This window comes from Telopea speciosissima, chromosome 1 (assembly GCF_018873765.1).
Source record: "Telopea speciosissima isolate NSW1024214 ecotype Mountain lineage chromosome 1, Tspe_v1, whole genome shotgun sequence".
Classification (NCBI taxonomy): domain Eukaryota; kingdom Viridiplantae; phylum Streptophyta; class Magnoliopsida; order Proteales; family Proteaceae; genus Telopea; species Telopea speciosissima.
The window spans coordinates 85422337-85445941 of record NC_057916.1 but is presented as its reverse complement, the minus strand read 5'-3'; the positions used below and the strand labels follow the sequence as shown (position 1 = coordinate 85445941).

The following is a 23605-nucleotide window of genomic DNA, read 5'->3' as shown; positions in this document are numbered from 1 at the left end:
GTTTAGTTGGTGACTTGGTGTTGCCCTAAGGGTATAATTGTAACTTGTATCTCATAAGCTTTAGAGAGGGCTTGTGTCTCATTGACATAAGTTCAATTCCCCAATATCCATCATGGTATCATAGCAAAGTATCGACGTTGGGAGTCGAACCCTAATGAAAACCTAGACACACAGCCACCTCCCTCCACCTTCTCCTCTGTTTCAGTGCCACCACCTACCACCGCATTTCTCTCTCTCTCTCGGCCTCTCGATTTCAGCGCCACCAACCTCTACCGCCTATCCCTTTCTCTCTTGGTGTTACTGCCAGATTTCACTGCCGGCGCTAGCCCCCAACTACCGCCTTGTTCTTTTTTCCTATTTTCCCTTGGTGGTGATCTCTTTCCCAGCAAGGGCTCCTTTTGTTCTTATGATCTAATTCTCCATTTTTTCGTTTTTTGGAGACTTTCATGTGGTAGGATTTTTTTGTTATCTAAATCTTTTTTATCAACAGCCATGTCGGGCATGTTGACTGCATCTACTGGACAGGAAGGAGTAGTCCTACAACGTGAACGCGACTTTCCTTCGTTCCCTATGAGCTCCGTCAAACTCGATGGGAGCAACTACCTGATGTGGTCTTGATCCTACTCTCTTGTTGTGGGTTTGCGTGGTTTGCCTGGCCACCTAACAAGATATTCTGTTAAGCCCGATGTTGTTGGTCCTGCTCAAATTAAATGGGATACTGACAACTGCCTTGTTATGTCGTATCTCCTCAACTCTATGGATCCTACCATTGCCCAGGGATATCTTCTTCTTGACACTGCTGCAAAGATCTGGAAGGCTACAAAGGAAACCTATTCCCAGGTTGACAATGATCCCCAGTGTTATGAAATCAGGAGAAGATCCATAATCTGCAACAGAAAGAGTTATCTTTGTCCCAATATAACTCTACCATGAGAGGTATGTGGCAAACATTGGATTTTTATGGGGGTCTTTCTGCCACCTATGAAACAGACACTGTTGCTTTCAGAAAGTAGGAAGATAAGCTCTGTGTTTATGACTTTCTTACTAGTCTAAACATGGAGTTTGACCAGATTAGGGCTCATGTCCTTAATAGGGACCCTTTCCCAACCCTGGAGCAAGCTTATGCTATGTTCTACTCTGAAGACGGACGCCATACTGCTATGGTCCACCTTGTTCCCATGGAGCGTTCCAACACTTTACACTGGTTCTGGCACTCCATCTCGTGGGAACTCTTCCCATGGGAATGTTCCTCGTGCTACTGATAATTTCGTCCTTGAGAAGGCTCATGTGGAGTATGATTTCTATGGGAAGGAACGCCATACTAAAGACAGATGTTGAAAGCTACACGGGTGTAGTCCTCTTTCTCGTGGTCGTGGGCAAAGTCGTCCCACCGGTGTTGCTGCCCATCTTACCACCATTGAGGATTCTGCTACCGATACTCCTCTCTCTTCTGATGAGCTCCACCATCTGCATCATCTGATGACCTGGCTCGAGACTTCATCTTCCAAGCCATCTGCCAGCATAGTTGTTAAGAGTTAAGACGCCTAGGCGAACCAATGCGTTTGAGGGGGTTAAAAATCAAGGCAACAAGGCATCGCCTAGGTGACACCAAAATTCAAGGCGAGAGCAAGGCGCCTAGACACCTTGACAACTATGTCTGCCAGTGCTGCTTCTGCCACTATCTTGCCACCGCCAGCTAACCCTTCTCCATCTACTCCAGGTATTTCTTTCGGTGGCCATTGTGCCTCAGTCGTTTCCATTCCATGGATAATCGACTCAGGTGCCATCGATAATATGACCGGTTCTCCTTCCTATTTTTCTCAATATACTCCTTTGTCAGGTAACAGTAAAGTTCGTGTTGCTGATGGATCTCTCTCTCCACCGTTTCTGGCAAGGGATCCGTCAAGTGTTCCCATAACTTCTCTTTCATCTGTTCTCCATGTCCCTAATTTCTCTACTAATTTATTATCCATTAATAGTCTCACAATAGATTTAAATTGCAAAGTTTTTTTACAATCTTTTCCATCTCACTGTATTTTTCAAGACTTGGAAACGAGACGTACGATTGGCAATGGTAAATTAGATGGTGGTCTATACTTGCTTGAGAACTCTCCATCAGCTTTGACTACTATTGCTTCTCTTCCTGGTTCGTCTACTTTTGCGTTATTGGAGTTACACAGATGGCATCATCGTTTGGGTCACCCCCCTTTTGGAACTTTATCTAGACTTTTTGCTGAATTGGTTAAACAATGTAATCCAAATAGTTTCTTTTTTTATGCTTGCATTTTTGCAAAGCAAACTAGGGCTGTTTACCCCACTTCTGATAATAGAAGTTCGTTTCCTTTTGGTGTGATATACTCTGATGTGTGGGACCCTACCCGGTGTTACGGTGTATGCCTACTTCTGGTTTTAAATGGTTTGTTACATTTATCGATTGTTTTAGCCAGGCACTAGGGTTTATATGCTACACCAGAAGAGCGATGTATTTTCATGTTTTCAATCTTTTCATAAGATGGTCTACACTCATTTTGATGCCAAAACCAAGATTCTTCGAACAAATAATGGTAAGGAGTATATGGATGGTTCTTTTCAGTTATATTTATCTGACCAAGGGATAATCCATCAAACTAGCTGTGTTGACATTTTTTGCTTAGAATGGTGTGGCTGAAAGAAAGAATCGACATCTCATGGAAGTGGCTCGTTCCCTCATGTTCGCCATGTCAGTTCCTCCATAGTTTTGGGGTGATGCAATTCTCCTGGCTACTTTTCTTATAAATCAAATGCCATCCTATATGTTGGCATCTTGCTGCCCTCTTGATGTTCTCCTGGGTTCCTCTTCTTTTATTGTCCCACTGAAGGTGTTTGGTTGTGTGGTTTTTGCCCGTAACCCCCAAGTCCGTGACAAGTTTGATCCCAGGGGCCTCCTGATGTAGATCAAAACATGAAGAAGAGGCCAAAACACTGTATACATGAACAGTATCACAGCCCCTTATTTTGCCTTGGTGAAAATATTATTAGAAGATACTTGGTGGGGACCACATGAGAATCCAAGCTTTGACAAGAAAGAGGATCCGCCACTAGAAGACTTAAAGATCTGATTTTATTTTGACACTATTCTCTTAGTAGTACTTAGTTACTAAATTTATTAGTTTCTATTTTAGTTACTCTTGCATGTGGCAGAACTATAAAGCCTAGTAGTTTCTAATTTTAGTTACCTTCTATTTTAGTTAGGTTTTAATACTTTCTATTTCCAGTTAGTTTCTATTTTTATTGTAAGCTTGCCTAAGCTATTAATAGGCCCCCTATTGTAAGCAGCGAGCAGATTTTGGAAAATAGAATTTTCAGGCCAGGCTACCATCAGTTATAGGAGAAATTCCATGTTTCAACAGCCGGGATAGCTGTGGGTGAGAGAGCCCAGGGCTGAGTTTGCCCATCCCCCTACCCCCTTCTTCTTCTATCTTCTCCTACCTCTACTCGATCTCCATTGCTGCTGCTGCTTGTGACTGCAACACACCCTGAAGATCAGAATCCATTCCCAATCAACTCCGAAGGCTGCTGCTCCTCCCTGCGATCTGATTTTGCTGCTGTAACTTGTGAAGGACATATCTTAGCACCCCCGATCAGAATTGGCTGAGATTTTGAGGGCTTGTCACTGCTACCAGGTCCAATACCCCATTCCTGTTTCGAGCCCAGATTGCTGTTGGTTTGTGAGATACTCATACTGTACAACCTTCTATTTTGAGGGCTAAGTTTCTATTTTTGAGTCCCCTTCATATCTCAGCCTTCAGCCATCAGAACTGGCTGAATTTTGGAGCATCGAACCTGTTCAACATCACCTCCACTCGACCAAAGCTTGGTGACCTTCTGCTGGCTGGTTTGGTTTGATCTCTACCTCCTAAGTCACTAATTCTGGTTTTATTGCTATTATGATGTTCTGCTGCAACCTGTCATAGATCCTACTGTAGAGTGGTTCTTAGTTGAACCCCTCCTAATTATTTGGTATCAGGGCCAATCACCTCTAGGATTGATGTTAATACAAGGAAGATGAAGTCAGAAGTTCCTTCCTTTGCTGGGCAGAGAGATCTAGTCTTCTTTGATTGGTTGGATTCTCTAGAGGAATATTCTGATTGGTACAACCCAACAAAGGAGCAGAAGCTTAAGTTTGTTTACTTCCGATTGACTAGTCGTGCTAGACAATGGTGGAAACTCCATGAAGAGAGACTCAAAGCTAGAAGACGTGAACCTAGGACTTGGGAATAGATGAAGTACGAGTTGAAGAACAAGTACCTACCGGAACATATGCAAAGAAAGCTTTTCCTTCCACAAGATTACCATCAAAAGACACTTACACTTGAAGAGAGTGTGAAGCAACTAATAGACCAAGTGGCCTCTTTCATAGTTCAAAAACTCGTTTCATCTCGGTCGAAATCTCAAATATTTCGAGTATTTTGGTCGAGTCGAAACGAAACGCAAGTTTGAATTGAAAAAATGCAATATTTCAAAATTTTCGGAAATTTCACCAGAAATTTCGGTCATCTTGTTTCAGAAATTTCGTTAATATTAGTAATTTCGATCATCTTGTTTCGGAAATTTCGGTCATTTCGGCATTTTACACCCACAAATAGCCAAGCAAAACTCATAGAAAAAATACCAGATTTCGACGAAATTTTGGTATTTCGGAAATTTTGGTCAAACCGAAACACCGAAACAAAACGAGATTTTAAACCCTGACCTCTTTTGAGCAAACGTTAAAGCCACAATTGGTCGCCATCACCCTCCACCTCCAACAGATTCTACCCGTGAAGTCGTTGAAGTTTTGAAGATGGAAGAGCAAAAAGAGAAGGCTGACTCAATAATCACAGACATTGAATCCAGGAGATGGTGGCATGTGAACCACAGTTTGGAGATGAACGGGCTGTTTATGCTGCCCTTGAAGGGGAAGAGTGCGAACACACCTTGAATGATAACAATGACATCAATGAGATTAATGTTGAAGTTCCAGCAATTTCTGTGGTCATGGAAGAGTCAGTCCTTGATGTTTCGAATGTCGAGGGGTACATTGAAGAGTTAGAAGCAGAGAATGTTGAAGACACATTTGTAGAAGACCCCATGGACATGACTGCTGATTTCGAAGTCAAGCATATAGAATTCGTCATGCCACCAGAGTTCTTTGAAGAGAAAGTTCCACGCATTGAAGACTACATTCCCAACATCCATGAGCTGCATGAGTACTGTTATGGTTTGAAGCAGATCCGTTCATCACACAAAGTTGATTCTTCTATTTTTCAAAATTCAAGGTCGAACTTTTTCTAAGAGGGGGAGAGTTGGTGTAGATCAAAACATGAAGAAGAGGCCAAAACACTATTCATGTTACTCTTCATGTGAACAGTGTCACAGCCTCTTATTTTGCCTTGGTGAGAATATTATTAGAAGATCCTTGGTGGGGGGCCACATGAGAATCCAAGCTTTGACAAGAAAGAGGATTGGCTACCAGAAGACTTGAAGATCCAATTTTATTTTATTACTATTTTTTTAGTAGTACTTAGTTACTAAATCTATTAGTTTCTATTTTAGGTATTCTTGCATGTGGCTGAACTATCAAGCCTAGTAGTGCCTAATTTTAGTTCGGTTTTAGTAGTTTCTATTACCCTAGTTTCTATATTCAGTCAGTTTCTATTTTTATTGTAAGCTTGCCTAAGCTATTAATAGGCCCCCTATTGTAAGGAAGGAGCAGATTTTGGAGAATAGAATTTTCAAGCCATGTTGCCATTGGTTATGGGAGAAATTCCATGTTTCAACAGTTGGGATAGCTGTGGGTGAGTGACCCAGGGCTGAGATAGCCATCCCCCTACCCCATTCTTCTTCTCACTTCTTCTCCTACCTCTACTCGATCTCCATGGCTGCTGCTGCTTGTGACTGCAACAAATCTCTGTGAGAACACCCTGAAGATCAGAATCCATTCCCAATCAACACCAAAGGCTGCTGTTGCTGCAAACGATCGATTGAAGGCTGCTGCTCCTCCCTATGATCTGATTTTGCTGCTGTAACTTGTGAAGGACATATCTCGGCAACCCCCGATCAGAATTGGCTGAGATTTTGAAGGCTTGTCAGTGCTACCAGGGCCTATAACCGATCCCTGTTTCGAGCCCAGATTGCTGTTGGTTTGTGAGATACTATACAACATTCTATTTTGAGGGCTAAGTTTCTATATTCGAGTCCCCTTCATATCTCAGCCTCCAGCCATCAGAACTGGCTGAATTTTGGAGCATAGAACCTGTTCAACATCACCCCCACTCGACCTGTTTGGTGACGTATTGCTGGCTGGTTTGGTTTAATCTCTACCTCCTAAGTTACTAATTCTGGTTTTATTGCTATTATGATGTTCTGCTGCAACCTGTCATCAATCCTACTGTAGAGTGGTCATAGTTACCAAGACGGGAAGGCGACCATGGCGTTTTAGAGGGTCAAAATTCAAGGCGACACCGCCATGGCGCCCAAGGCATCCAAGGCGACCAAGGAGCCTAGACGCCATGGTGACGCCTTGATAACTATGAGAGTGGTTCTTAGTTCATCCCCTTCTACATTACCTCCGGTGTATTTTTCTTGGTCATTCTGCCACTCAGAAGGGTTACAAGTGCTATCATCCCCCTATGAGAAAGAAATGTATATCACCATTGATGTGGTTTTTCAAGAATCTGAATCATTTTATTCTCCTACTCACCTCTTCATGGGGAGTCTTATTTCTAGGGAATAGGTGTCCTTTATTAATCCCATGGATACCCCAATGGAAGATGAAGAACTCGAAGAAGGTATAACAGGGCAAGAACAGCAGCCCACGGTTAAGCCAGGGCAGGGGGAGCATCCAGTTCAGACAGTTCAAGGGGAGTAGCCCACAGTTCTGACAGGGCAGGAAGAACAGCCCGTTCAGATTCAGGGGGAGCAGCCCCCAATAACTTCTCCTCTGAAAACTTTTGTTCGCACACGAAGAAAGAAGTGTAAAAAGCAAGTGACCAAGTGATGCAGATTTATCACCAAATTGGGCTTCATTTACTAGGAATAAGTCTTAGGGTTGGGTAATATGCATGTTGGGCCTTTGTTCCCATGGGTTTTTTATGAGCCTAAAATATGTGTACTAAGGTTACATACAAGATTAGTTAGTAGATTTCTTTTTATTTGGTTAGTGATCATGTGACTTGGTTAAGTGGTCATGTGACTATTTAATTGTTATTTAAGTTGGGCTGGATTAGGACTCTATAAGTCCAGCCATGTTTTGAATCTATTTCCTTTAGTATTTCAGTTTCCTAGTCAGTTTAAGTTGCCTATTAGGTTAAGGATTGGGTTAGGCCTTTCCTTTTTAGAGTAGGAGTCTATTTTTGAGTCTTTTATATAAGGTTGTAAGGGGGGCAAACATTGAACACGAATTTTGATGTTAATGAAAGCTTTTGCTGCTCTTCTTCTCTATTGAAGATTTTTGTCTTGTATTTGATCAAGGTTGGTGGGATCGGTGTTTGGTCCGATTGACACCCTGCGGTGGAAAGCCCAGGTGGTTCGTTGGTGGGATTGGTGTTTGATCCAATCGACACCTTGCGGTGTAAAGCCCGGGTGGTTCTTTTGAAGCTCTCCTTCAAGTTCTAGTTCAAGACTCAATTTTTATTCTAAGTTTCAATTTCCAACAAGCTGCTGCCAGAGAGTTTCTGCACAACAGAAAGTTAGAAGTGATCCCCGTCCCCTCCATTCTTCTTTTAATCCTCTACAGCCCCAACCCTAGTTTTCCCCCTTCTGTTTTTAATTTTCCCATAACCTAAAACCTGCAACTATTCTTCTTCCCTTTTAGAAGGTCACATGCAAGGTGATTTTCGCGATAATTCTGCCCAACCAAATCAAACTATTAGAACCTGCTAAAATTTTGATCGAATCTTCCTCAAACTCTAAGAGAGAGACTCAATCCAAATTTCATTACCATCCACCCAGCCGATTGTCTGAAATTACACTTTTACCCCTCTCTCCTACCTCTACTAGGAAACCTCCATAACTCTAGATTTAACCATCTGATTTAGCCGTAACGTTAAACCCACTCAACCACCTGATTTCCTGTAATTGTAAATCCTAGATTCCATCATCTTCTACCTTTCAAAACCTTAAACCTAATTTGCTGCCAATTCATTCCAGCACACATACCTCCATCAAAACTCAACGTAACCTTCACTGATAGACTCCCCTACACCTGCCTAGCATAACCAACACTTCAAACCCTAACCCTAATTTTGACCTAAATCCAGATTTTACACCAATCAAACTGCCTGTTCATAGCAGATCCTGTAGTACACTAGTACTGGTTCCTAGTGGGGCTTCTACCTACCTAGGACTACATTAAGTGGTATCAGAGCCATGGATAAACAAGGTAGACCATTGCTACCAGCAGCAACCGATCCTATGGCTACAATACTTGAGATGCTTCAAAGTTCGCTGCTGAATAGAGGACTATAGCTAAAGAAATGAGAGCTATGAAGGAAAAATTACAGCAAATTGAGCAACGACAGGTTACTCCTGCTAGGGACAGCAATCTACCCATGGAAGAGGAAAGATATCAAGGACAATCCCAAGTTCATCGCCAAAACAGAAGAAATAGAAAATACAGAGACTACAGGGAACAGCCTAGACCTTCAGAGGCGTTCGAGTTGAAGGAAAATGGTGGCAGCCATGATCCACAGGTATTTTATGATTGGTTAGTTGCTTTAGATGATTATTTTGATTGGTATGATTTATCTAAGCCTAGGAATATGAGATTAGCTCGCACTAATCTAATGGGGCCAGCCCATGAGTGGTGGAGAACTACTGAGAGAGATCTTCAGTCTGAAGGTAATGCGCCTACTACATGAGCTGAGAAGCATGAGTTAAGTAAGGAATATTTACCACGGGCATTCAGAACTCGACAACAAGGTCAAATAAATTCCCTTCGACAACATCACTACCAAAAGGCTTTCAAATTTGATGATAACTTGAAGCCTCCAGAAATGAGATTCACTTTGCAAATTGAAGAGTGTTGGAAATCTGACATCACCAGTGTTAAATCAACGATTGAATACAAATTTACATCGCCAAAGGAAATTGAGAGAGTACAAGTTGAAGATGAAGCTGAAGTGATCACAGCAAATTGTGATGAAAAGAAAGAGAATCCCTAAAACTTTAAAGATGGAAAGTCAACATGGAGAAGCTTCTACTTTTTTTTTTTAACCCGAATATTATTTGGGACCGGGCGAGCCCCTAAAATATTATTAAAATAAATCTCAATGAATAAACGAATACAATGGGGGACATTCCTGCCTTAACCAACCCAAACTATGAGAAAATACTCGACCCCTCAAAGGGAGATCTCTCACCTAGACCCCAAACAAAGAACTTATTTAGTTAACATTGGAAGACCAATTGCATCCTCTCGAGTAATCTACCGCAAATCCTGAGGTAAATAAGTGTCCCTATGAAAAACCCCGAATCCTTAGCCAGATAGTCCGCTTCTCTATTACCTTCACCGTATGTGAAGGATATCATCAGCCGAAGATAGTCAATCAGCCCCAACACCTCCTGAAACCAGTACCATCCCTTCCAAAACACCACACTTCCTTTTCGAGATGCAAAGCACTGTAGCTGCTGAATCAGAGTTGACATGGAACTCCACAAAACCAAACTTCGCGCATAGCTTTAGCCCATCACTTAAAGCCCTAAGTTCGGCAATCGAATTGGTACATTCACCATAGTAGTTTGAAAAAGCAAAAATAACATCACCCTCCTTATTTCTAATAACACCCCCACCCCCTCCTGCTCCAGGATTTCCTTTGCAAGCACCATCCGCATTAAGTTTAACTGAAGTAAAACGAGGGCACCAGTACACCGGCACCACCAGTCTATGAACAAAAGGAGGATGAGAAAGACCAAAAAATTGGAGAATAAGAGATTCCTTGAAGGAAGGGGCCTTTACAAAGGAGGAAGAGAAAGAAATCTCCTTAAACCAATTTTAATTACCACCACAATGCGGCTGGCAGAGTGAGCCTTCTCCCTATGTCTGCGATTATTTATTTTTTTCCATAACTCCCAAATTATAAAAGACGGAAGCAAACCAATAATCATTCCACAGAAGCTTTTAATTTTAGCATGACTATGCCACACCAAAATTCTGCTCCTCACATCCTGCGAAGGAACAACCTCCACCACTTCACACAGACCAAAGAAGAAGTTCCACACTTTAGACGTTGTCCCACCTGCAACCAGACAGTGATATGCCGATTCACACCTAGGCAGCCCACAGCACAAACATTTTGAAACTAAAGGCACACCCATCCTCATGATGGCGTCATCCGTGGGAACACCCCCACACAAGACCTGCCAAGTGAATAAACCAATCTTGGGGGGGATCATACGATTCCAGCACCATTTAGCAAAGTAGAAGCTTCTGCTGAAGAGGTCAATATCGAAGAGAACAAAGTAGACAAAGCTGAAACAGCAGAAGATGAAGAAGTGGCTGAGAAAATTCCACAAGAAATCATCGACATTCAAGATGTTGTTCTTGAAGAGGTACAACTTGCGCCTCAAGTCTTAGATGAAAATGTTACCACTGTTGAAGACTCTATGAACACGACATACACAGTTGATATTGATTCAGAGGACAAGCACATAGAAGTTGTTATGCCACCATGGTTCTTTGAAGAGAAAACTCCACGCCTTGAAGACTTTATTCCTAATGTTTCTGCATTGCCAGAGTATTGTTTGGGAATAGTCAAAACTACTAATCACATGTTGTTTCCCCCTCATCACTACAAAATTCGAGGACGAATTTTTTCAAGCTGGGGAGAGTTGATGCAGATTTATCACCAAACTGGGCTTCTTTTATTAGGAATAAGTCTAGGGTTGGGTAATATACATGTTAGGCCTTTGTTCCCATGGGTTTTCTATGTAATAGGTACTTTTATGGGCCTAAAATATGGGTACTAAGGCTACATACGGGATTAGTTAGTAGATTACTTTTTATTTGGTTAGTGATCATGTGACTGGGTTAAGTGGTCATGTGACTATTTAACTGTTATTTAAGTTGGGCTGGATTAGGACTCTATAAGTCCAGCCATGTTTTAAATCTATTTCCTTTAGTATTTCAGTTTCCTAGTCAGTTTAAGTTACCTAATAGGATAAGGATTAGGTTAGGCCTTTCCTTTTTAGAGTAGAAGTCTATTTTTGAGTCTTTTCTATAAGGTTGTAATGGGGGCAAACATTGAACACGAATTTTGATATTAATGAAAGCTTTTGCTGCTCTTCTTTTCCATTGAAGATTTTTGTCTTAATATTTGATCAAGGCTGGTGGGATCGGTGTTTGGTCCAATTGACACCTTGCGGTGGAAAGCCCTGGTGGTTCGTTGGTGGGATTGGTGTTTGATTCAATCGACACCTTACGGTGTGAAGCCCGGGTGGTTCTTTTGAAGCTCTCCTTCAAGTTCTAGTTCAAGACTCAATTTTTATTCAAGGTTCAACTTCCAACAAGCTGCTGCCAGAGAGTTCCTGCACAACAGTAAGTTAGAAGTGATCCCCATCCCCTCCATTCTTCTTTTAATCCTCCACAGCCCCAATCCTAGTTTTCCCCCTTCTGTTTTTAATTTTCCAATGACCTAAAACCTGCAACTATTCTTCTTCCCTTCTAGAAGGTCACATGCAAGGTGATTTCCGCGATAATTCTGCCCAGCCAAATCTGACCATAAGAAGTTAGAACCTACGAAAATTTTGATCGAATCTTCCTCAAACCCTAAGAGAGACTCGATCCAAATTTCATTACCATCAGCCAATTGTCTGAAATTACACTTTATCCCTCTCCTATCTATACTAGGAAACCTCCATAACTCCAAATTTAACCATCTGATTTAGCTGTAACTTTCAGTATATATTCCCCTCCACCCTACCCACACTCAATCTAAATATTAAGCCCATTCAACCACCTGATTTCCTGTTATTGTAAATCCTAGATTCCATCATCTTCTACCTTTCAAAACCCTAAACCTAACTTGCTACCAATTCATTCCAGCACACATTCCTCCATCAAAACTTAACATAACCTTCACTGATAGACTCCCCTACACCTGCCTAGCATAACCAACACTTTAAACCCTAACCCTAATTTTGACCTAAATCCATATTTTACACCAATCGGACTGCCTGTTCATAGCAGATCCTGTAGTATTGGTTCCTAGTGGGTCTTCTACCTACCTAGGACTACATTACCAAGACCACCACCATGACACCTAGCCAATCAGCCTTACCGGATTCAAGTTCTGCACAAGTTCCCACTGTGTCTGGTGAGTCTCTTCCTCTTCCTTCTAGTGATCCAAGCCTTGATTTACCAATTGTTGTTCGTAAATCTTGTAAAACATGTACTCATCATCCCATTTCTAATGTTGTCTCATATGATTCTATTTCTCCCTCCTTCCATACTTTTGTTTCTTCTTTGTCTTTTGTTTCCACTCCTAACACCTGGCAGGAAGCCTGGCTAACTCAAGATGGAAAGAGGCTATGAATGAAGAAATGAGAGCTCTTGGGAAGAATGACACGTGGGACCTAGTACAACTTCCTCCATGAAAAAAACATGTAGGTTGTAAATGGATCTTCGTTGTTAAGCAAAAAGCTAATGGAACAGTGGACAGATACAAAGCAAGATTGGTTGCTAGAGGATTCACACAGACATATGGGATAGACTGCCAGAAGACTTTTGCACCTGTGGCCAAGATGAATACAGTCAAAGTTATCCTCTTCTGTGCAGTCAACCGAGGATGGGATCTTCAGCAGTTGATTGTAAAGAATGCATTTCTCCATGGTGAGCTTGAAGAGGAGGTTTACATCGATATTCCACTTGAATTTGTATCTCAAGAAACCCACGCAAAGGTTTGTAAACTAAAAAGGTCTCTATATGGGTTGAAACCGTCTCCAGAGCCTGGTTTGGTCGATTTCACAAAGCCATGGTGTCCATTGGTTATAAACAAAGTAATGCAGATCACACTTTGTTTATTAAGAAGACAAACAGCCATATCACAATCTTGATTGTCTATATGAATGACATCATTATTACTGGGAGCAACATTGATGAAATATCCAACCTAAAGAATTTTTTGGGAACAGAGTTTGAAATTAAAGATCTAGGAAGATTGAGATACTTCCTTGGTATAGAAGTGACTCATTCAGGTTAAGGGATTTTTCTCTCTCAACGGAAATACACCCTTGATCTCTTATCCAATACAGGAATGTTGGGTTGTAAGCCAACAGACACCCGGTTGAGCCTAATTCCCATCTCAGGAGCAAAGATGGTGAACCAGTTGACAAGGGCAGCTATCAGAGGTTGGTTGGAAAACTCATATATTTGTCCCACACTAGGCCGGATATTGCCTTTGTTGTTAGTATGATCAGCCAATACATGCATGATCCTCACTCATCACACTTGGAAGCTGTGTATAGGATCCTCATATATTTAAAATCAGCTCCTGGGAAAGGTGTTCTCTTCTCTTCACTTAAACACCTACGTATTGAATCTTTCACGGATGCAAATTGGGTTGGCTGCCCCGATGATTGAAGGTCTACTTTTGGATACTGCACCTTTGTAGGTGGGAATCTGGACACCTGACGAAGCAAGAAGAAAGCAGTAGTAGCTCGATCTAGTGCAAAGACAGAATTTCGGGCTATGGCTCATTGCATATGTGAACTACTCTGGCTTCAAGAGCTTCTTCAAGATTTAGGAGTCTTAGTGGAGATGCCTATGCGCCTATACTCTGACAGCAAATCCGCAATCAGCATTGCCCATAATCCGGTTCAGCATTATCAAACTAAGCATGTTGAGATTGATCGTCACTTTACAAAGGAGAAGTTTGAGCAAGAAATTATCTGTATCTCATTTGTCCCATCAGATAGTCAATTAGTTGATGTTCTTACTAAGGGCCTGAGTACTAAGAATTTTGGTTTTATTGTTAGCAAGTTGGGAATGATTGATATCTATGCACCAACTTGAGAGGGAAAGTTGTAATAAGGGTACAAGCCACAAGGGTATACTTGTCCATTAGGGTTTAGTTGGTGTTACCCCAAGGGTATATCTGTAACTTGTATCCCATAAATTTTATTATAAATAGAGAGGGCTTGTGTCTCATTGACATAAGTTCAAGTCCCCAAAATCCATCAAGTATAAACCAAATGTGAGACTATATATACCTGGAAAATGACCAATTCCAAGAACAATATAAACCGAATGTATGTTTTGATTTTTTCAAACTTCCTACAGCTTGCTTCTTTAGATCTATTGTCTTCTAGTTCTGTGTTGATTTTTGATAACTCAATGTGGCTTAACATTGGTTTTTGATGACTTGATGTGGCTTAATGTTGATTTTTTTACAGCATACTAAATAATGTTAGAAGAGAGGGGAAATAAAAATAAAAAAAATAACACTTCGGCGCCTTAGGCGCCTTGTCACCTAAGTGCTTAAGCACCCCTCCACCGCCTTGGTCACCTTGCCGCCTTGCCAACCATGCTTCATATGGAGTTGGTCTGTATGATGATCCTATTGATGAAGCTGAAAGAGGTGCAAAGCTGGACGTCCTCGATTTTTATGGGGATAACAACCCAGAACAGTACCTTGACTGGGTTCACAGTTTGGAGACATTTTTCAGGTGGTACAGGTTGACTGAGGCCAGAAAGATCTTATTTGTAGCGGCAAAGCTGAAGGGCACAGGTCAAATCTGGTACATCCCAATTAGGATTCTTTTGATTTTTGCTAATTTATACATTGTATTCCAACAATAGAAGTACAGATTTGAATATAAAAAGCGTTGGTTGCTCAATGTGAGCGTGTGGCTGTGTGTTTCATTCCTCCCTGAAACTCTTGAGTTCCTTCTCAGATTTCTCCCAGTTCTCTATTGGCCCTCCACCATATCTTACCTGCCGATAAGTATCGGCCGACACAATACAATACCTACCGATACTTAAAACCCTGAGTAGAAGAAGTAAAGGAATAAGTTACATTTTATTGAAATACTAAATTAATAGGCATAAGCACATAGTGCATAACAGCAAATTGTCAAGTTCATCGTTAACATAGTAGCAGTGATGCTTGTAGTATTAGTACAACATTACAGCCATAGTTGTCATGGCGTCGCCATGGCGGCGCCATGGCGATGGCGTCCTGGCGCTGGAGAAGCATGCATGGCGACCTACGCCATGGCGTCCCTCTTCGATTTCTTCTTCCTGTCTCTCTTTCCCTCTTTGATTTCTTCTTTCCCTCTTCGATTTCTTCTTTAATTCTTCTTTCCCTCTTCGATTTCTTCTTCCTGTGTCTCTGTCTCTGTTTTGCATCTAAGAAGTCGCCAGATCTGATTCCAGGAATTAAATACTCCTTGTTTAGTTGATTTCTGTGATGAGTTCTTGCTGGAATTGATAGAACATGATGTGGCGACGCTTCGCCTGAAGGTTTAGACTGGACCGAGAAGAGTTGAAGGAGTTATCTCCTTCGTACTGCGCCGTTTTCCGTCCCAGGCTGAAGTCGTAAGGTTGAAGACAACCATAAATCCATAATCCGATCGTGGGTTATCACAAACCCTTATTTTTGCCTTTTTCCTAAAGTACCCTTCTCTTCTTTTATTCCCCTTTGTCCATACTTTACACATCCCTCCAAGTTTACCCTTAGTCATTAAATCAAAACCCTTTTATGCCCTTTCTTAGATTATGCTAAATTACAAGATTGCCATCCTTAAAACTTGAGAAACAATAGAGAAAAAATAAAACATGGCTTGAGTATACATCTATTAAAACATTAAAAATAGAGAATAAAAAATAAAACATGGTCGACATGCTCGCCATGGCGGGCGACATGTCGATATATCGACGTGACACCCCTCCACCGATTTGGATCGCCGTGACAACTATGGTTACAGCTAAAGGGACTTACAAGCAAAATCTACATGAGAAATTGCAAATTTATAATATTAATTACTAAGACAATTTAATCCACATAAGCCAACTATCCTAATATTTTATTCCTAGTATTATGTCTTTATATGCTTTAGTGGCGTCAGTCTTTTAGCCACAGGGTAATAAAAAGTACAAAACCTCCTAAGAGGGTATAATACCAAGTTAACCCTAATTGGATAATTAGAATCAGGTGATTGCCTCTTGCGTTTTTCTAAAGTTGGCAAGGCACAAGAAAAGCAGCAAAGTGAATTGCCAGATTGAAGCCCTGTGCTTGGAACGAAATCAAGGTGCAACTCATGCACCTCACTTCGCCTTGCGCCTCATGCGCATCACCTGGATGCCCGTGTCACTACTGAATTCACTAGGCCTGCCAGTGGACGAGATTCTAATTGGATCAGATACACATCTGATGCAATTAGGGAGAATACAAACTATCTCTTTATCTAAACCATTCATCATATATTTTATAAATAATCATGGATTAGTGACAAAGTAGGTACATTATAGTTTTTTTAACATGTATCATATTGCAATAACGTGGCTAAAATATAAAATTTTGTGATCAATCATGTTATGTTATCTTTGATCAGACAAATATATCAAGAGGTGCTCAAGCCATATATATATATATATATATATATATATATATATATCAGTATCTGGGTATCTAGTAATTCATAATCAAATGGGAATACGGGATCCCAAAAGTGCAAATCCACCAGGTATTTAAACAGATACTGATATCCATGGTACAAGATCTCAGCGAGACCTCGCCGAGATCTCGAAAAAAACTTGGTTTCATGAAGTCTCGAGACGAGACTGTAGGCGACACAGGATTTGTGCAATATCTCGGTATCTCACCGACATCTCGTGGTATATCTCGATCTCGATTCAACTCGGCCAAAAACCAAGCTATATAAAAGGCACCCTCTCAATTCGACTCGGTCAAAATCTCTCCTCTCTCGCTCTGCTATGAAGAAAAAACACTTGGAGGTGAGGATTTTGGTGCTATTTTTTTGGTAAATCTCATATCAAATGAAGACTAAAGCTTGGAGATTCAAGATTGAAGCTTCAACATCAAGAGAGGGTTTTGGTGCTTTTTTTCATAGATTCATGATCAATACTTGTTTGTTGACTATGTAGTTTTTAAATGTGATACAATGTCCACCGACACTCATTTCAGTACTAGCTACTCTCAAATGGTAAGAGTTGTTACACACTTACACTTGTATTTGTTTAATTTATGTCTCTTTCCAAGTTTCTAACAATTATTAACAAACCGTCAAACCATCACCTTGTATGATTATGAATATGATGCCTAATGCTAAAATGGTTTATGGTTTGATTTTTTTTAATTCCTAATTCTTAATTAAGTTGTTTTACACCTCTACTTTAATTATGTGTTCTAACTATTGTGTGGAAATAGCCTAGGGTAGAGCTCACCTACGTCGTAGACTACCAACCTAGGGTCCGAAGTCAAAATACCATTTTGGGTTTGAATTTGTAAGAACTAATGTTTCCATTGTGTTTAGAAGGCCTTAAATAGGGTGGGTGTCAAGTTTCAGGACCTATCTTGGCCATATGGCCACCGAAACCCACCACCGAGTCAAGATGGGAAAAAATACACCAACTTGCCAAGATCTCGCCAGAACTCGGTTTCGTGGCCTGGCAAAACCAGGGGTGACCGAGACCTAAAAACTGGCTGATATCAGTAGGTCCAGTCCATATCATATATATTTACCAACCAAGAATTTGAAGGCAAAAGCAGAATTGAATAAGCTCGGGAGCAGCAGGAAAGGATCTAGGAATCTTCACCAAATCCCAAACAATATATTCAAAGTGTATATAATGATAACGCATAGGTGCTCACTGTGAATCTTAACTCAATCATCAATAGAAACAAATACCCTAATAATCTTGTCCAGTCCAGATAAATTCTATATTTGTCTCTTTCCAAGTATTCCATAACCCCTTCACTAGCTCATACCCCTCCAAGAAGGTTTGGCTGCTTTCCCAACAAAACTATTGCACCATTTGATATCACAAAGATCACCTGGTGTAATCCACACAGGCCAGAGAATAGCGATAACCCTCATTTCAAAAAGACGCAGAATAAAATAACAGCTCGATATATTCGCTGTCCACATGCACTTCACAAATATGGGGGAGAAGATAACAACCTTCCTTCAAATATAGAATTTCACAAGAGGCAAATTTTAATCCAAAACGTGCAGATATCTTGCAAACCATCTTATACAGGCATGGATGTCAGGTTGCCAGGGAGAATAGTATAACTCAGCTAAAGAAAGTCTTTGGAGATTTATGGCCATTCGGATTCAGGGAACAAATAGAAAGTGAATATAACTACATCTCAAAGAACTTCGGCAAGTGTATTTTCATCCGCTTCCCCCTTGTGACACTCTTTGTGGAATTCTAGATCCAAATGTGGCCTCTGATTTAGTGATAGAGGCACATTCCCTGACGGATTTTTATGAAAAATGGGGGAAAATGAGCTCAACAAACAATATAACCCCCCCCCTCGACTCTCCCAGATATCCTCCCAAAGTTTAATCCTATCAATCCTCACCTTTTAAGTTAAATCATAAAAGGAGAGGACCCTAATGCGTTTTGCCAACAAGAAACAGAGGTTGTCCCATTAGCTTCACCCAAATCCCTATCTGTTACCCAGTAATAAATGCTTTGTCACTATCATGATATTCCCTAAGAAATATCCAAAGCCATTTGACAAAGAAACATTCACGAATGCTTTTAGTTTAAGATTCAGTATACACCTAAAAAAAGTTGCAAAATGCAGCCATGCATGTGTGTACAGTTTACTGAATCTAACAACAGAGATGAGAAGTATTCATGTAACACACAAAAGAAAATCAGTAATAGTAAAGGAAGCTAGAAGCATTTACCAGCACAAATTCAACAAATGCAATACGGGTAGAATGGTGATAGTCTCCAAGGAGTCTCAAGCGATAAACCTACACAAAATAAGATATACCTCATTAATAATTGTGATTAATGAGGATGAGGGGAAACTGGGAGAAGTAGGAACATAAGCCAGATGCCCAATTCAGCAATAGCCACAAACCTCTCCACAAATTGTTTCGAAGAAGAGTTTGACATCTGCCTGTGAAATCTACACCAAGTCCAGAAAAAAAAAATATTTAAACAAAACAAAAAAATTGAAGAACAAAATGAAAACAAGTATTGCCAGGTTATGCTATTCATTTGTCTTCATAATAGTAGGAAAGATACCTTCTTATCAATATTTGTGCAATAAATAGTTCTTGCACACATTTCACGTTCGTCTTCTGACTGAAGACCACAATAACTGTTAGTCATCAAGATAAAAGAAAGGGATCAAGGACCCATAAGACTAAGGTGGGCAATATAATCTCTAGAATTACAACTTCTATGGAAAGTTGATGAAGTATTGCCAACATATGGAGATATGTAATATGATTTGAATCAACATATTTCCTCACCCTAGGCAGAAAAGTTGGGTTAACAGGTGCAATTGCAGTTTTCGAAGGCAGCACCCTTACTGGGTAGTATCCAAGCATTGTCCCTGCCAGACTCAAAGCAGCCCTTGCACCTTCTGCATAATAAGAAAGACAAAAGACCATTGGTTCACAGTATAAAAGGGCGTACCCAGTGCACAAGGCTCCCACCATTGGTTCACAGTATGATTTCACAAATTCAAAAAGAGCTGAGGTTATGAGAATTACCCTCGTCAGTGAACTCGATAAAAGCAAACCGAAGAACTGAATTTGGATCACCACATACCCGACAGTCAACAACCTTTGTCCCGAAAAAGAAGTCAACTTATTCAGAGACATAAACCTCCATTCACAAATATACTATGATATTTAAAAGCGCATTTCACATAAGCGAAAAACACACTGGTTACCTGTCCACAATTAATAAAGAGGGCTGCAAGCTGTTCCTCAGTGACCTAAGCACAAGAATTCAGTCCATGACTCAGTGGAGAGGCGTAGAAAACCAAAAGTTATAAAGCAACAGAAAAATAAATAATGGCAACCCAAAAATCCCATACCTGTTGATCAATATCGGAAACATATACAGTCCTCCTTATTACATCTTCTCGCTGAGCCATACTCGTTCGACTGTTCATTCTCCGCTTCCCTTGATTATTGTTATTTTTCTTCTGAACAAGGGGAATAGGAGAGATAAAGGGGTGAGCATGGGACAAACAAGGTGTGGCACAACGATCAGAAACTCAAAGAAATGGCAGCGAGGAGGGGAATAAATGAAAAAGGAGGGGGGGGGGGGGGGGAAGTAACGAAATTAGAGAGGATGAAGTGATCATACCCGTCTATTAGTGATACCATTGGCATTGCCGTTGCCTGGGCTAAGCATGACGAAGTTATTGGTATAGAGACTACCTCCGAGTGATGCATGGTTGGTGAGCGATGGAGGAACAAATTCTTCGGCCATCGGATTCAGCTTAGATAACAGTTCCTCCAAATCTCTCATATCTCTCTGGAAACCCTCACCTACCGTCCCGTTCCTCTGTAAATCGATGCCGTTCGACCGCTGATGTGTCTGGCCAAAGGCAGACTTTCCTGCGGCTCCATGTTGAGTCATCATAGCTCCCACCTGCATGTTCTGCACTCCATTTTTAGGTACCTGTTCAAGGTTGTGCTGAACATGAGCATTGTGGTTGCCAACGTACGCTGGGGAAATCGCGGCCCTTTGATGAATTTGCTGGACCTTCATATGAAAGGTCTGATCATGTGGGCGAAAAGTCTGATGATTCTGCTGCAAGTTAGGATCCGCCATCCGAACCCCTAATTGATTTTGTTTACTATTTTCGACATCGTTGGGAGCATGTGAAGTATGTGAATCCATGGTTCCAGTCTCTAAATTACGACTAGAGGTACCAACATTGATCCCCAAATCTACCCCTGCATTCTCAACCACCGCCATGATCGAAACTCTGCACTCGATGAGTCCTCTCAGGAACTGCGATTTTAATCTTTTCTTGTTTGCTCCGACCGATCAAATAAACGAGCAATCGATTCTACAAAAAAGACACGAAAAAAGAAAGTGAGCGTTTGGGTAACCGGCAACCCGCAGGCCTACACGGTGGCCCTCTAGATTTTCCACGTGGCAAAACATGCGAGGTTGAATTATTTTTATACATATATGTAGATTCGAAAGTCCCGGCTGTATATTTTGTTTCACTAGTTATATGGCAAAATTATTACCCAAAAAAAAAAAAAAAAATTATATGGCAAAATAACATATCGAAATACTACTTTGTTATTTTTACCCCCCAAAAAAAAAAGAATACTACTTAATTATGTGGCAAAATTAAAAATCGAAATATCACTTAGTTATGTTTCTAGCTTTGCAAATTTTATGATGAAATATATTGCAGTCCACAAAGAACAAGTTGTTCTCTATCACAATATTGTATAAACTCATTTATCTTTCAAGTAATATATTTTCTTTTCTCATAAAAAAAAAAACACCACTTAGCTACAAGAACTATAGTTGGAAAACCAGGTTTTGACTCAAACAAGTCACCTAAGTCGAGTCAAAATTTTGTACAACCTGGTTAAGAGTCATGTGGACTTGATTAGTGTAAAAAATGACCAAACCAAACCTATGTTTGTCCGAGTCACTTTCAACTCGCCATTTCCATCCTACTCAAATATAACTTGGCGAGTCCAATCGATTGATTGTCTTCTTCTCTACATGGCCCTTCAGTTTTTTCAACTGCGAGCTTTCCATGAATGAGGAACCCAACATTTAGGACTTGTTCTCCTTCAAATCCATAGCTAACACACCAAAATCCCCATGGTGATTCAAGAATTTTAAAAGAGAAATCAGTGAATAAAGCGAGAAACTGAGTTTCTTAGTCGTCTCCTTCGTCCTTGGCAGTCTCTGCCGCTGCTACCTCTTCACCCTTCCATCTCTCTCTCAAGGCAGTTTAGAGTCGACATCTCCCCTCTTTTCCTCTCAAATCCCAATCCATCTTGGTTCTCATGCTTCAGGGAGCAACAACAACAGAGCAGTCGATGCTTCCATCGGAGATCGCATCAGAATCTGCCAAAAGTATTGATGAAAATTAAGACGAAGGGAAGAGGAAGAGCCTCTATAAATGAGTCGGTGTTCCTTGCTTCTTTGTTTACTGTCGCTCATCAACAGGTGTCCAGTCTTTGTCTTTGATTTGACCTTGGTACTCAATAGTAACGTGGAGTACTCCAGAAAGAGGTATAGATGAAAAGACCTAGATTATAGCTATTGGTTATTTTTTGGTAAACGATTATAGCTATCAATGGAAGTGCCCTTTTGTGGTTTTTATATATTTATGGTGTAATTATGATACGATACATCGTGGTGTATAGAAAAATCATACACTCTAGCTAAAAATTGAAAAAATACATGACTCATTTCAACCAGGTTTGACTCGTACGAGTCACTAGGTTTTGAAGAAACCGAGTCGAGTTGAAAAAACTTGGTTTTCCAACTATGCCAAGAAGGCAAGAATGTTATTACCAGAAAAAAAAAATGAAGGAAGGCAAGAAGAAAGTAAGCAATACTTAGAAGAAAAAAAAATGCATGGAATTGATGGGAAGTAGATAAATCGGGAAAGTTTATGGTGTTCTTTTGTGCTGTGGAAATAAGAAAGAAATAAAAAAGTGTTTGGCTAATCCGGTCTGTTTTACGTGCTCATAGAAAAAATCAGTGAAAATAACACATTGGACGGAACAATTTTTTGGTGTTTCTTCTGTTCTTTTTATAAGTTGAAGGATCAAAACCTACTTTTATGTTCTTTACTTTCCCGATTAAAAAAAAAAACCATCTACCTCCTCCCGCAAGGTTGCCTCCCCCTCGTAAGAACCCAAACCCCACTCGAGCTTTGCTACCTCCTCCCATAATGTAGGTATCGCGACCCTCAAATGCGGAGTTTAGGTCCACCTTTGCAAGGTGGGATCGGAAGTGTTGTTCACTAATCATGGTCCCTTGGCAACGGGGGTTTGGGATTATGCTTCATATATCAAAATAAATGGAGTTGTCACCTAAGATTTGGTCCTAGGACCTAATGGGTGTAGCCCCATCCAATGGTGAGTGGAAAGGGCTACCTGATTCCATATGGTTTGGTCGGAGAGTCTAGGTAAGTGGTTAGATTACGAGCATGGAAATGTATTAATACCCCATCTTGCCCACTTATACAGTTTTTCTACTAGATGCTAGATTTTGAACGTCCTCCCATAATTATATGTCCTAGACCAATATGCTAGGCTAATTTAATGTGCATCGAGTACATAAAGAAGACTTAAACATACTACTTGCAAATGAAAATACTAATATGCATGCTAAAATAAACTATTTTAACGAACGAGAAAAATTAAAGTAAACTAAGCATTATTTGAAGGAAGCCAAAATGTACTGTTTTATGGGTAAAACTTATTATTTACACTAATGCAAGATGCTTTAATGATCTATATTTTGTAAAAAATGGGAACAAAATAAAAAAGTATACATACATGCAAAAATGCATAATACACAGAATATTGGTTGTTTCCCGGCTCAGGTGGAGACGAGCGATCAGCTCACCTTCCTCTTATCGGATAAAACAAG

At 40.6% G+C, this 23605-nt stretch overlaps 1 protein-coding gene across 1 annotated transcript in view; it reads right to left on the bottom strand.

Annotated features, from left to right (window-relative positions):
• The window catches only part of LOC122670149 (polyadenylate-binding protein-interacting protein 12-like), a 50735-nt gene extending 29710 nt beyond the window's left edge, over positions 1–21025 (bottom strand). The window contains exons 1-8 of the mRNA XM_043867139.1: positions 20324–21025; positions 20049–20159; positions 19902–19946; positions 19720–19792; positions 19477–19589; positions 19247–19306; positions 19080–19127; positions 18901–18969 (exon numbers count right to left, since the gene is read on the bottom strand). Of these exons, the coding sequence (XP_043723074.1) occupies positions 18901–18969; positions 19080–19127; positions 19247–19306; positions 19477–19589; positions 19720–19792; positions 19902–19946; positions 20049–20159; positions 20324–20941 (1137 nt within the window). The 5' untranslated portion in view covers positions 20942–21025. The remainder of the gene's footprint in view (positions 1–18900; positions 18970–19079; positions 19128–19246; positions 19307–19476; positions 19590–19719; positions 19793–19901; positions 19947–20048; positions 20160–20323) is intronic.
• Between the last annotated feature and the right edge of the window lie 2580 nt (positions 21026–23605).